The sequence below is a fragment of the Callithrix jacchus genome, chromosome 4, assembly GCF_049354715.1.
Source record: "Callithrix jacchus isolate 240 chromosome 4, calJac240_pri, whole genome shotgun sequence".
Classification (NCBI taxonomy): domain Eukaryota; kingdom Metazoa; phylum Chordata; class Mammalia; order Primates; family Cebidae; genus Callithrix; species Callithrix jacchus.
Genome location: NC_133505.1, coordinates 15,749,112 through 15,761,649, shown reverse-complemented (window position 1 = coordinate 15,761,649; position 12,538 = coordinate 15,749,112). Strand labels below are relative to the sequence as shown.

At 43.2% G+C, this 12,538-nt stretch overlaps 1 protein-coding gene across 25 annotated transcripts in view; it reads right to left on the bottom strand.

Moving 5' to 3' along the window:
- LOC128931702 (uncharacterized) overlaps nucleotides 1-12,538 on the bottom strand; it is a 664,375-nt gene that overhangs the window by 534,538 nt on the left and 117,299 nt on the right. For 24 of the 25 annotated variants that reach the window (XR_013533730.1, XR_013533737.1, XR_013533720.1 and 21 more), the window contains exon 3: nucleotides 9,674-9,782. Coding sequence is in view for 1 of the 25 variants with exons in the window: in XM_078368313.1 (XP_078224439.1) it covers nucleotides 9,674-9,782; nucleotides 11,935-11,950 (125 nt within the window). In the remaining 24 variants the exon portion in view is untranslated. Of the gene's footprint in view, nucleotides 1-9,673; nucleotides 9,783-11,934; nucleotides 12,071-12,538 lie in introns of those variants that run through there. The other variant, XM_078368313.1, reaches the window with a different exon arrangement.

Here is a 12,538-nt window from a genome sequence, read left to right as displayed (position 1 = left end):
TATCCGTCACCTCAAAGATTTATTATCTCTTTGTGTTGGGAACATTCAAAAATCTGCTCTTCGTGGTGGCTCACACCTGTAATTTCAGCATTTTGGGAGGCCAAGGCAGGTGGATCACCTGAGGTCAGGAATTCAAGAACAGCCTGGCCAATGTGGTGAAAATTTATATTAAAAATACAAAAATTAGTTGGGCATGGTGGTGGGCCCTATAATCCCAGCTACTCAGGAGGCTGAGGCAGGAGAATCACTTGAACCCGGGAGGTAGAGGTTGCAGTGAGCTGAGATCACGCCATCACACTCCAGCCTGGGTGACAAGAGCGAAACTCCATCTCAAAAAAAAAATTTAATTTTAATTTTAATTTTTTAAGAGTCTGTTTTTTTTAAGTATTTGAAAACATAAAATAAATTATTGCTAATTATAGTCACTCTATAGTGCTATAGGACACTAGAACTTATTTTTCCTGTCCAGCTGTAATTTTATATCCATTAACCAACCTCTGACTACTCTCTTTCTCCTCACCCTTCCCCGCCTCTAGTAACCTTTATTCTACTCTATTTCCATGTGATCCACTCTTTTAGCTCCCACATGAGTGACAACATACGGTCTTTATCTTTCTGTGCCTGGTTTATTTCACTTACCATAATGTCCTCCAAGCTCATTCATGTTGCCAGAATGACAGAACTTTCTTCTTTTTGCAGCTAAGTAGTATTCCACTGTATACTATAGCACATATTCTTTATCCATTCATCTGGTGGACACTTAGGTTGATTCCATATCTTGACTATTGACAATAGTGCAGCAGTAAACATGGGAGTGCAGATGACTGTCTGACACCCTGATTTCCTTTCCTTTGGATGTACCCCCAAGAGTGTAATTGCTAGTTATATGGTAGTTCTATTTTGGAATTTTTGAGGAATCTCCATATTGTTTCCAATAATGGCTTTACTAACTTGCATTCCCACTAGTAGTGGGAATAAAGAGTTCCTTTTTCTATGTGTCCTTGCTAGCATTTTTTCTTTTTTTTAGATGGAGTCCCACTCTGTCGCTAGGCTGGAGTGCGGTGGCTCACCACAACCTCCGCCTCCTGGGTTCAAGCAATTCTCCTGCCTCAGCCTCCCAAGTAACTGGGACTACACGTACATGCCACCACACCCAGGTAATGTTTGTATTTTTAGTAGAGATGGGGTTTCACCATCTTGTCCAGGATGGTCTCAATCTCTTGACATCACAATCCACCTGTCTTGGCCTCCCAAACAGCTGGGATTACATGGCCATTCTAATGGCGATTAGATGATATCTCATTATAGTTTTGATTTGCATTTCCTTAACAATAAGTAATGTTGAGCATTTTTTCATATACCTGTTGACTGTCTGCATGTCTTCTTTTGAGAGATGTCTATTGAATTCATTTGCCCATTTTTTTAAATCAGATGGCTTTTTTGTTGTTGAGTTCTTTGTATAAACTGGCTATTAATCCCTTGTCAGATGAATACTTTGCAAATATTTTCTCCCATTCTACAGATTGTCTCTTCACTCTGTTGATTGTTTCCATTGCTGTGCAGAAGCTTTTCATTTGATAGAATCCATTTGTCTATTTTTTGCTTTTGTTATTTGTGCTTTTCCCCTTTGTTTTATTCTCTTTTGGTTTTTAGCTTCAAGAATTCACCTGGATTGTTGTCTGTGCTTTGGAAGTCTTCTTTGCCCAGACCAATGTCCTAAAACATTTCACCTACGTTTTCTTCTACTAATTTCACAGATCATAAATCTAATTTCATTAGACTTTATCTTTTAGGACAGTTTTATTTATTTAAAAAATTGAGAGCACAGTAAGGACAATTTCATGTAACCCCCACACTCACCACACACTCAGTTTCCCCTACCATTAACATCTTGCATTAGTATGGTTTCATTACAACTAATGGGCCAATAATGATACATTATTATTAACTAAAGTCCATGCTTTATTTAGATTTCCTTAGTTTTTACCAAATGTCCTTTATGTCCTTTTTCTATTCCAGAATCCCACCTAGGAAATCATGTTTTACACACACACACACACACATTTGAGGCAGGGAGGGAGGCAGGGTCTCAGTCTGTTACTCAGGCTGGAGTGCATTAGTGCAATCACAACTCACTGCAGCCTCAACCTCCCAGGCTCAAGCAATCCTCCCACCTCAGTCTCCTGAGTAGTTGGGACCACAGGCACATGCCACCACACCCAGCTCATTTCTGCATTTTTAGTAGAGACAGGGTTTTGCCATATTGCCCAGGCTGGTCTCAAACTGCTGGACACCAGCAATCTTCCTACCTCAGCCTCCCAACATGCTGGGATTACAGGCGTGAACTACCATGCCTAGCAACCACATTACATTTAAATGCTATATCTCCTTGGGCTCTTCTTGGCTGTGAAAATATATCAGATCTTCCTTGTTTCTGATGACATTGGCATTTTTGTAGAATACTGGTCAGGTATTATGTAAGATGTGCCCCTACAGGAATTTTCTCTTTTTCTCATAATTAGACTAGGGTTATGAGTTTGAGGGAGGAAGATCCCAGAGGTAAAGTGCCATTTTAATTGTATCATATTAAGGACACAAACGATCAGCCTGATACCTCACTGCTGATGCTGATTCTGAACACCTAGCTAAAGTTACACTTGACAGATTTTTCCAAAGTTAGTCTTTTTCTGCCTTTCTGTAACTGTCCTCTTTGGAAAGAAGTCATACTATGAGCTGGTCACACTGAAGGAGTGGGGAATTAAGCTCCCCCTCATTGAGGGCAGGGTACGTATATAAATTATGTGGACTTTTTCTGCACAGGAGATGTGGCCCTTCTTCCCCATTTATTAACTTATGTCCATATGGACTCATGGATATTTAGTTTAGATGTTGGATTGTGATTCGATATTGCTTTATTTATTTTGCATCTCAAATTGTTTTGGCTTTTATCACTGGAAGCTCTTTCAGTTAGCCCCCGTGTCCCTTTGACATACCCCCAATATCGTGGGGACCCAGGGAGTTTTTGGTTTTGGGGGTTTTTTTGTTCTGTTTTGTTGAACACTGCCTTACTTGCAGGCAATACAATATGCTCCATCTCATCTTGTACACTTCCTGCCCCGGCCATAGAATCAGTCATTTCTACAAGGAGCTCCAGGGCCATTTTTCACAAAGAATTTGAGTTTCTATCACAAAACAAAAGAGTTACAGTGCAGGCAAGGCCAGTAGAGAATAAAGCAGAATTGAGAGGCTGATGAAAGCTGGGTGATCCATCTGCTGGGCACCCTCATTAGGGTGACTTTTTGCTCCCACATCCCACCCTTATCCTGGTGGCAAGTATGATTCAAGTTCATGCCTTGATTTTTATCTTGGAATGTTGTATTGTTCTTCTGATTCATGCATTTGTGCAGAATTATTATTAAATGTATGCCTCAGTAAAATAACATGTTCTATGTCACTGTCTTTCGAGAATTTTGGGGGAATAATTAAAACCACGAATGTTAAATTCAGAGATACAAAAGAGACTCAACCTCTGAGTCACACCAGCTTACTGCACTCACGCGGCCAAAGTCCTTGGGCTTGAGAGCAGCACCATGTCTCTCTGATAAGCAATTATACAAGCCCCATCAGATACTTTCCGTCTCTCATTTATGCCATCTCCAAGTTCAAAGCTACTTTCCAGATTGATGAGTTTTAAAACTTTTTAGCAGCAAAGGCCTTTTTGAAATCATCATTTAGAGAATTTTATCACATGAAAGTGATAAAGGTGATATTTATTTTATTTGTTTCTTTTTTGAGACAGAGTTTCACTCTTGTTGCCCAGGCTGGAGTGCAGTGGCCCCATCTCAGCTCACTGCAACCTCCACCTCCTGGGTTCAAGTGATTTTCCTGCCTCAGCCATCCAAGTAGCTGGGACTATAGGCGCATGCGACCACACCTGGCTAATTTTTGTATTTTTAGTACAGATGGGATTTCACCATATTGGCCAGGCTGGTCTTGAACTCCTGGCCTTGTGATCCACCCATCTCAGCATCCCAAAGTGCTGGGATTACAGGTGTGAGCCACTGCCTCCGGTCAAAAGTGATATTGAATTAATAGAAATCTGTTTAAGAAACATAATGTTACTTAATATAAAGTCAATAAGAGCAATGGTGTTTTAGTGAAAATAAAATGTGTCAGTGGAGGGTTATGGAAGACAGCAGCACTCTTTTAGCAACCTTATTGTCCAATCTATTTCTGTCTGCAGTTTTAGTTACAGGACCTCCAGAAATTCTGGATTAACGAAGATTGGAAACATCATTTGCAAATGCTTCCCAGGTCACCTTACAATCTCAAGATAATTATTCTTCTATTAAACAGAGGATACAGAAGACGCTGTATTACAAGGCCTGCGTAAAAATGTATTAATCAATAGCAAATAATAACCTTTTGGTAATTTTCAATGTTTTTAATATTTGTAATTGTGTATATATCATTTTTCGGCACATTTTTTCACAGTTATTATTTTTAAATGAAACATTATAAAACACTTGTGGAAGTGCCTTCGCCAGAATATAAGGTTTACAAAACATTGCTAGGGTCTGGGCATAAGTACCCTGTTCCAGATAAGTGGTGTATTTAGCTGTACTAATTTTTTTTTTTTTTTTTTTTTTTTTTTGAGTTGGAGTTTCACTCTTGTTGCCCAGGCTGGAGTGCAATAGCACGATCTCGGCTCACTGCAACCTCCACCTCCTGGGTTCAAGCAACTCTCTTGCCTCAGCCTCCTAAGTAGTTGGGATTACAGGCATGCACCACCGTGCCCAGTTAATTTTGTATTTTTAGTAGAAATGGGGTGTCTCCATGTTGGTCAGGCTGGTCTCAATCTCCCAACCTCAGGTGATCCTCCCGCCTCAGCCTCCCAAAGTGCTGGGATTACAGGCGTGAGCCACTACACCTGGCCATATTAATTCTTTTGACTTATCATTATATAGCCCATTTCCTCTGGACTCTATTAGGAGCAACTGAATTCTTGCTAAAGAATTATTGACCAATATCCTACAGTTGGCTTCCTAATTATATATGTATTTTAATAAAGAGCTGTGAATTTTTAAAGATGCCCTAACAGAATTTCAGACAGTAAGGCAGTATAGGAGACATGTTTGAGAAGACAAGACTTTTTCCTATTGTGATAGTAAAATACAATTATTTCAGCAATAATTATTGTAATAATATAAACAAATAAGAAATATAAGGCCAGGTACAGTGGCTCACACATATAATCTCAGCACTTGGGGAAGCTGAGTGGGTGGATTGCTTGAGTTTGGGAGTTCAAGATCGGTCTGAGCAACATGGCAAAACCCTGTCTCTACAGGAGCGTGCCACCAAAAAAAATGAGTGGTACTTGCCTGTACCACTCAAGCACTGGGGAGGCTGATGTGGGAGGATCACCTAAGACAGGGAGTCTGAGGCTACAGTGAGCTATGATTCTGCCACTGCACTGCAGTCTGGGCAATAGAGTAAGACCCTGCCTCAAAAAAGAAAAGAAAAGAAATATAATACTATGAACCAGTTTCTATTGCAAATTGTTAGTGCCTCACATATACTAATTCAGTTAATTTAATCATAACAAGCCTATAAGGTAGGTACTATTATCAGCCACATTTCACAGAAATGAAGGCTGAGGTTCAAAGAGGTTAAAAACCTTTTCCAGGTTGCATAGCTTGTAACTGGCAAAGCTAAGCTCTAAATGTGGCCATTCTGGCTCCAAAGTCCATGCTGTTACATAATATACTGCCTCTGGATACCACAGTCAGTAGACCTGGAGCATATTTATTATTAACTTCTACATATACTTATGAAATGTCTGTTCTTGGCCAGGTTCTTTCTCAAATAGATGGTAGAGGAGTGCACTACTGCACTGTTGCATGCACATTCAAAGGCTCACACTCAAAGCCCTGTACATTTGTCTTCCTTTTTCAGCCTCAGATATCCCATCTGCAACCCATGCGTGTCAGCCACAGGAGCTTTGGCCATTCCTCGGCCAACCTTTGTGCTCTCCTGCCTCTAAGGGTTTGTTCAAGCTGCTATTAATAGGTCCCTCCTTGTCCTACTACTCTGGTGAAATTCCTTCATAAGGCCCACCTCTAGTTCTACCTTCATAGAGTTTTCTGAGTCCTGGACAGGCACGGTGGCTCATGCCTGTAATCCCAGCACTTTGGGAGGCTGAGGCAGGTAAATCACCTGAGGTCAGAAGATCAAGACCAACCTGACCAATATGGTGAAACCCCATCTTGGCCACACTTCACGGCTCACACTTGTAATCCCAGCACCCAGCACCTTGGGAGGCGGAGGTGAGGGGGTTCACCTGAGGTCGGGAGTTCGAGACCAGCCAGACAAACATAGAGAAACCCTGTCTCTACTAAAAATACAGAATCAGCCAGGCATGGTGGCGCATGCCTGTAATCCCAGCTACTTGGGAGGCTGAGGCAGGATAATCGCTTGAACCGGTAGGTGGAGATTGCAGTGAGCTAAGATGGCACCATTGTACTCCAGCCTGGGCAATAAGAATGAAACTCCATCTCAAAAAAGAAAGAAAGAGAGAGAGAGAGAGAGAGAGCGAGCGAGCGAGCAACCCCTTCTCTACTAAAAATACAAAAATTAGCCAGGTGTGGTGGTGGGTGCCTGTAATCCCAGCTACTCAGGAGGCTGAGGCAGGAGAATCACTTGAACCTGGGAACCAGAGGTTGCAGTGAGCTGAGATTGTGCCACTGCATTCCAGCCTGGGTGACAGAGCAAGACTCCGTCTCCAAAAAAAAGTTTCCTGAACCCCTTGATGAAATTTTTCTCTCCTTCTTCTGTACTTATATGTATTGTCTCTGTACATCTATTATAGTTGCCCTCATGGACGATGAGCTTCTTAAAAGAAGATAGTATGTCTTTTTCATCTTCCACATCTTCAGCACTGGTACATATATACAGAACATACTCTAATATAGTAGGCTCTAACATGGTCTGTGAAAATGGATAAACAACATACGTTGGGTGCCCACTGGGAACCTAACCATATCTTAGAAAAGATACAGTTCTACTTTTCAAGGAGCTGATGGCCTAATCGAAGAGCCACAGAGAAAAGAACAACCACAAACTATGCTGATAGGCAGCGAGAAAGGCTGTTGAGTTGCTGAAACACAGCAACTAGACACAGAAGCGTTTGATTGTCCTGAGCCTCAGTAAAAGGAGGACCAATGGTGTGAAGGTTTCTCGCAGTTCTAACAGCTATGATGAGTCTAGGAGCAGACTGGCAATAGCCAAGGATGCTTTCTGAAGAGTGTGGTGTGGTTCAGGACAGGCTACCCCAAAATATGGCACCTTGACATTTGAGAAAATTGCAGAAGGAGGAAGGTCACTCTCACCTTATCCCCACTGCCCTTCTCCCCTGAGGCAGGTCATAAGCCCCTCATTCAAGAGGTGCCCCTGCTGTCTCCTGAGGACAGGAACATCCTTATCTCTGAAAACACAAGGACATAGAAAAAAATCTAACTAACAGGACTGGCCAAGTTTCCACCAATTTATTACCCCTCTGTCCAATCATATTTCTCCAAGACCATCTACTTCATCAAATCTAAGCATAAAAATATACAAGATTACCTGTTTCTTTGAGTCTTCATTTCTGAGGTACCTGTGTCATGTAAACTTTTTTTTTTTTTTGAGGAGTCTCACTCTGTCACCCAGGATGGAGTGCAGTGGCGCAATCTTGGCTCACTGCAACCTCCACCTCCTGGGTTCAAGTGATTCTTCTGTCTCAGCCTCCCAAGTAGCTGAGACTACAGGTGCACACCACCACGCCCAGCTCATTTTTGCATTTTTAGTAGAGACAGGGTTTCACCACATTAACCAAGCTGGTCTTGAACTACTAACCTCATGATCCGCCCACCTCGGCCGCCCAAAATGCTGGGATTACAGGCATGAGCCACTGCCCCTGGCCTTATTTTTTTTAAATAGAGACAGGGTCTCACTATGTTGCCCAGGATGGAATTGAGCTTCTGGGCTCAACTGATCCTTCCACCTCAGCCTCCCAAAATGCTGGGATTTCAGGCATGAGCCACATCACCCAGGCATGTAATACTTACATTAAATAAATTTATTTGCTTTTCTCCTGTGAATCTGACTTTTATATTATAAGGGCCTCACTCATGGACCTAGCAATGGGTGAGAAAAAGAAATCTTTCCTCCCCTACAAGTGCACCCTACAAGAGAGACGTGGCAAGCTCCAACTCCTGAGATGAAGGTGACTTTGGAAGCAACTAATTATCATACAAAATGAAATCAATAAATACGTACACACACTCTACTGGGAAAGTGCTGAAGTCACAAAGTGTTATAATGACAGATCAAGTGGAGAGAGGAACGTCTAGATGGAGCCCAGAAGGCAAGCTGGGAAGGAAGCAATGATTAGGGTTTACCGATCCATGAACCTGGCCACAGTCACACCGTCATTAGAATGATACACTCAAGCCCAGGGCGCAAGCGCCAAGCTTGCCCTTTGCTTAGCCTGGTGTCTCCCTGAGACTCCTTTCACTGATTCCCTGAAAACTGAACAACATTCTAATGACTAGTTTTGCTTTCCAGTTTCTGGTGTAATGAGACAGAGGAAATTTTTCTTCCTTAGCAGCTGGAATAAGACTTCCTCTTAGGGACAGTCCTGTATTTACCAGGAAGAAACCCACTGATTAGCCAGATGAGTTGAGGAATGAGATTCCAAGCAATAAATTAAAAGGCTGATCTGCTTTCTCGGGATGTCCCAAGATCTTAGGGTCTTTTACTTTGTGATCATTTCAGTGGGTTTGAGTATGTAAACTTGACTATGAATACGGTCACAATTAAATTGCTCTGCAAAATGAAAATGTAAAGAATTTTTAAATTACAGGAAAGGGTTGGGTGTGAGGGTGGCTCACGCCTGTAATCCCAGCACTTTGGTAGGCCAAGGCAGGTGGATCACCTGAGGTCAGGAGTTCAAGATCAGCCTGGCCAACATGATGAAACTCCATCTCTACTGAAAATACAAAAATTAGCTGAGCATGGTGGCATGCACCTCTACTCCCAGCTACGTAGGAGGCTGAGTCAGGAGAATCACTTGAATCCAGGAGGAGGAGGTTGCAGTGAGCCGAGATTGTGCCATTGCACTCCAGCCTGGGTGACAGGAGCGAAACTCCGTCTCAAAAAAAAAAAAAAAAACTTACAGGAAAGTTAGGAAGGGGCTGCAGGGCAGAGGGAAGGAAAAGAACAGGCAAAGAGATGAGCCGCTGCGTGAAATGGAAGAGGCTTTGAAGAGAACAGAAGTATCAAATGTGTTTTTAGTTGTTTGCTGTTGAGATTTGCTTAAGTCCCTTCTCTATCTCCCCCACACAGCACACTCACTAAAGCATCTGCTGCTCTTTTAAAGAACCTGAGGAAGTTTTACATTCAGGTATGGAGCCACAGAACCAGAACAGAGAGGGACGGCTGACATCTAGGTTTCATCAGGAGGAGAGACGCCAAGGCAAAGATTTTGTGGGCAGTCATCATAAATGTAGACCCATGATAAAGTAAGACCTCAGCCTTCTGGGGCATCAGTCACCCTGTTGGGAGTTAGGCAAGATTGCATCAGCTCTCAGAGGATGATCAACCCTGGGAAAGTCATAAAACAAACTGAACTCACCCGGCTGGGGAGCAAGCAGAGACACTCAGAGGCTTTCTCATCAGCAGCGTGCTGTCATTCTTCATCAACCGGAAGATTCCAGCCTTCTGCAGGTCACAATTAAATTGCTCTGCAAAATGAAAATGTAAAGAATTTTTAAATTACAGGAAAGGGTTGGGTGTGAGGGTGGCTCACGCCTGTAATCCCAGCACTTTGGTAGGCCAAGGCAGGTGGATCACCTGAAGTCAGGAGTTCAAGATCAGCCTGGCCAACATGATGAAACTCCATCTCTATTGAAAACACAAAAATTAGCTGAGCATGGTGGCACGCACCTCTACTTCCAGCTACATAGGAGGCTGAGTCCGGAGAATCACTTGAACCCAGGAGGAAGGAGGTTGCAGTGAGCCGAGATTGTGCCATTGCACTCCAGCCTGGGCGACACGAGTGAAACTCCATCTTGAAAAAAAAAACTTACAGGAAAGTTAGGCATGCGTCAATGGATGCACACCCCAGACCTCCTCAGTCATGACCTTGGGAAACTAGCTTACAAGACTGACAGGCGATCACAGATGTTCAAAACTTTTATGTTCACCCAGCACTATTGTTCTCATAAAACTTCTCCATCTTATTCAGAACAAGACACCCCCTGCAGCTTTCCAACTGGTATTAAATCGTCTGAACACTCCCCTACTGTCAAAAATAACACAAAAGGAGGGTGATCAGACAAGAAAAATAGGCAATTGGGCCCCAGAAGTGACCTGGGAATCCAAGAACCTGTGCTCTTGTTTTGCAGGTACACAAGAACATGAGGCCAGGTGTGGTGGCTCGCGCCTGCAATCCCCACACTTTGGGAGGCCAAGGCAGATGGATCACTTGAGGTCAGGAGTTTGAGACCAGCCTGGCCAACATGGCGAAACCCCATCTCTACTAAAAATAGAAAAATGAGCCAGGCGTGGTGGCAGGTGCCTGTAATCCCAGCTACTCAGGAGAGTGAGGCATGAGAATCACTTGAACCCAGGAGGTGGAGGTTGCAGTGAGCCCAGATTGTACCACTGCACTTTTAGCCTGGGCAACAGAACGAGACTCTATCACAAAAAAAAAAAAGGAAAGAAAAAAAAGAAAGGTAGAGAAAGAGATTAGAGATAGAAGCCCCCACCTGTGCTTGCATCCTGTCCCATCTAAATTACTAACTACTTTAAGGGATTAAGTAAAATGGCACATAGGACGGAGGAAAGGCTAAGAGAAGACTAGGCATCTGGCTTTTTGTGTCTCTTTGGTGAGGGAGGACAACACCAACAGCAGCCAGCAGCAATAGCAGCTGTGAAGAGAGAAGCCACCTTCAAGGAAATGCAACCGGAGAGAGAGAAGGGAAACATAAATCAAAAAAATCCCCAGTAAGGATCAGATACCACTTTCCTGAGCATGCACGCATCCTCTGCCCAAATGCCTGTGAACTAGCCTGAAATCCAAGTCATAATAATGTAAACCAGGTGTTCTAACTTCCGACCATAATGGCTGGCAAGACCATCAATGTAGAATAATAACAACAACAACATCTGAAGTGCATCTGTGTTTAAACACACAACAAGCATATTTTTCTTTCTTCTCCAAGTAGGTGTCTGTTCTGCATTTACATTGGGATAGCGTCAAAGAGACTAGGGACCAAGATCCTTTCTAGAAACAGCTCTTCTAGCTTTAAGAGTAACACTGCTGTTTGGTTTTTTGTTTTAAAGAAAACACTGACGACAGGAGACACTGTTTCAGGGAGGGAACTGAAAGTCTTCAATGGTAGGAGACACGGACACTCAGAGGTCGCCCCAGCAAACACAAAAACTAGAAACTTGAGGCTGGGGACGGTGGGTCACACCCATAATCCCAGAACTTTGGGAGGCTAAGAGAGGTGGATCACCTGAGGTCAGAGGTTCGAGACCAGCCTGGCCAATATGGTAAAACCCCGTCTTTACTAAAATACAAAAATTAGCCTGGCATGATGGCAGGTGCCTGTAATCCCAGCTACTCGGGAGGCTGAGGCAGGAGAATCGGTTGAACCCAGGAGGCAGAGGTTGCAGTGAGCCGAGATCGCACCACTGCACTCCAGCCTGGGTGATTGAGCAAGACGCTGTCTCAAAAAAAAAAAAAAAAAATTGAACACGAATGCATAGACAATACGTCATTACAGCATGCAAATGGACTACAGTCCTGCAAACAGACATACAGCAATACCGGACCTGCCTCCAGGAATCTAGCGTGCAGTCTTCTGCCTTGCCCTCAACAAACCTCACCTCCTGTTGATTTCATTCCACATAGGCCAAGCCACAGTCCCCTTTGATAAGAATAACCAACAGCCTTCTAAATTTCCCCAGAAACACAGTCGGTTGAATTTTCAGTTGGATTTTCCACAGCTATAAGAAGAAAAGTAATGTAGGAACCAAACCGGTCTTATTCTGCCTACTCACCCACTCCATCCCGACCTGACACTTTAATCAACTCGGCGTGTTTAAAAATAAATTCGATTGTATCAGGGAAGAAAAGTTGCTCAGAGCTCTGTGGCCACCCACAGCAGAATCTTCAAGGCATGCCTCATTTTTCAGGACTGTGGTTGTTTTGTGTGTGTGGTTTTTTTTTCTCCATTTTATGCCAGTCCCCAAAACAAAGATTTGGAGGTGGGGAAGTACATTGGCAATGGCCAAGGGGATTTTCTTCCTAGCTCCTTCACCTGCCGGTTTGTACCTCTGGACCAGTGTTTAACTTTCTCAAGGTTTCTATAATGCAGTAAAATAGACACAATAAAACCTTGCTTGCTTGCTTTGTGAAGCTGTGATAAAGAGATTGAAAGAGCCTGTGTAAGAATTGGGCACGCTGGCTCTTGCCTGTAATCCCAGCACT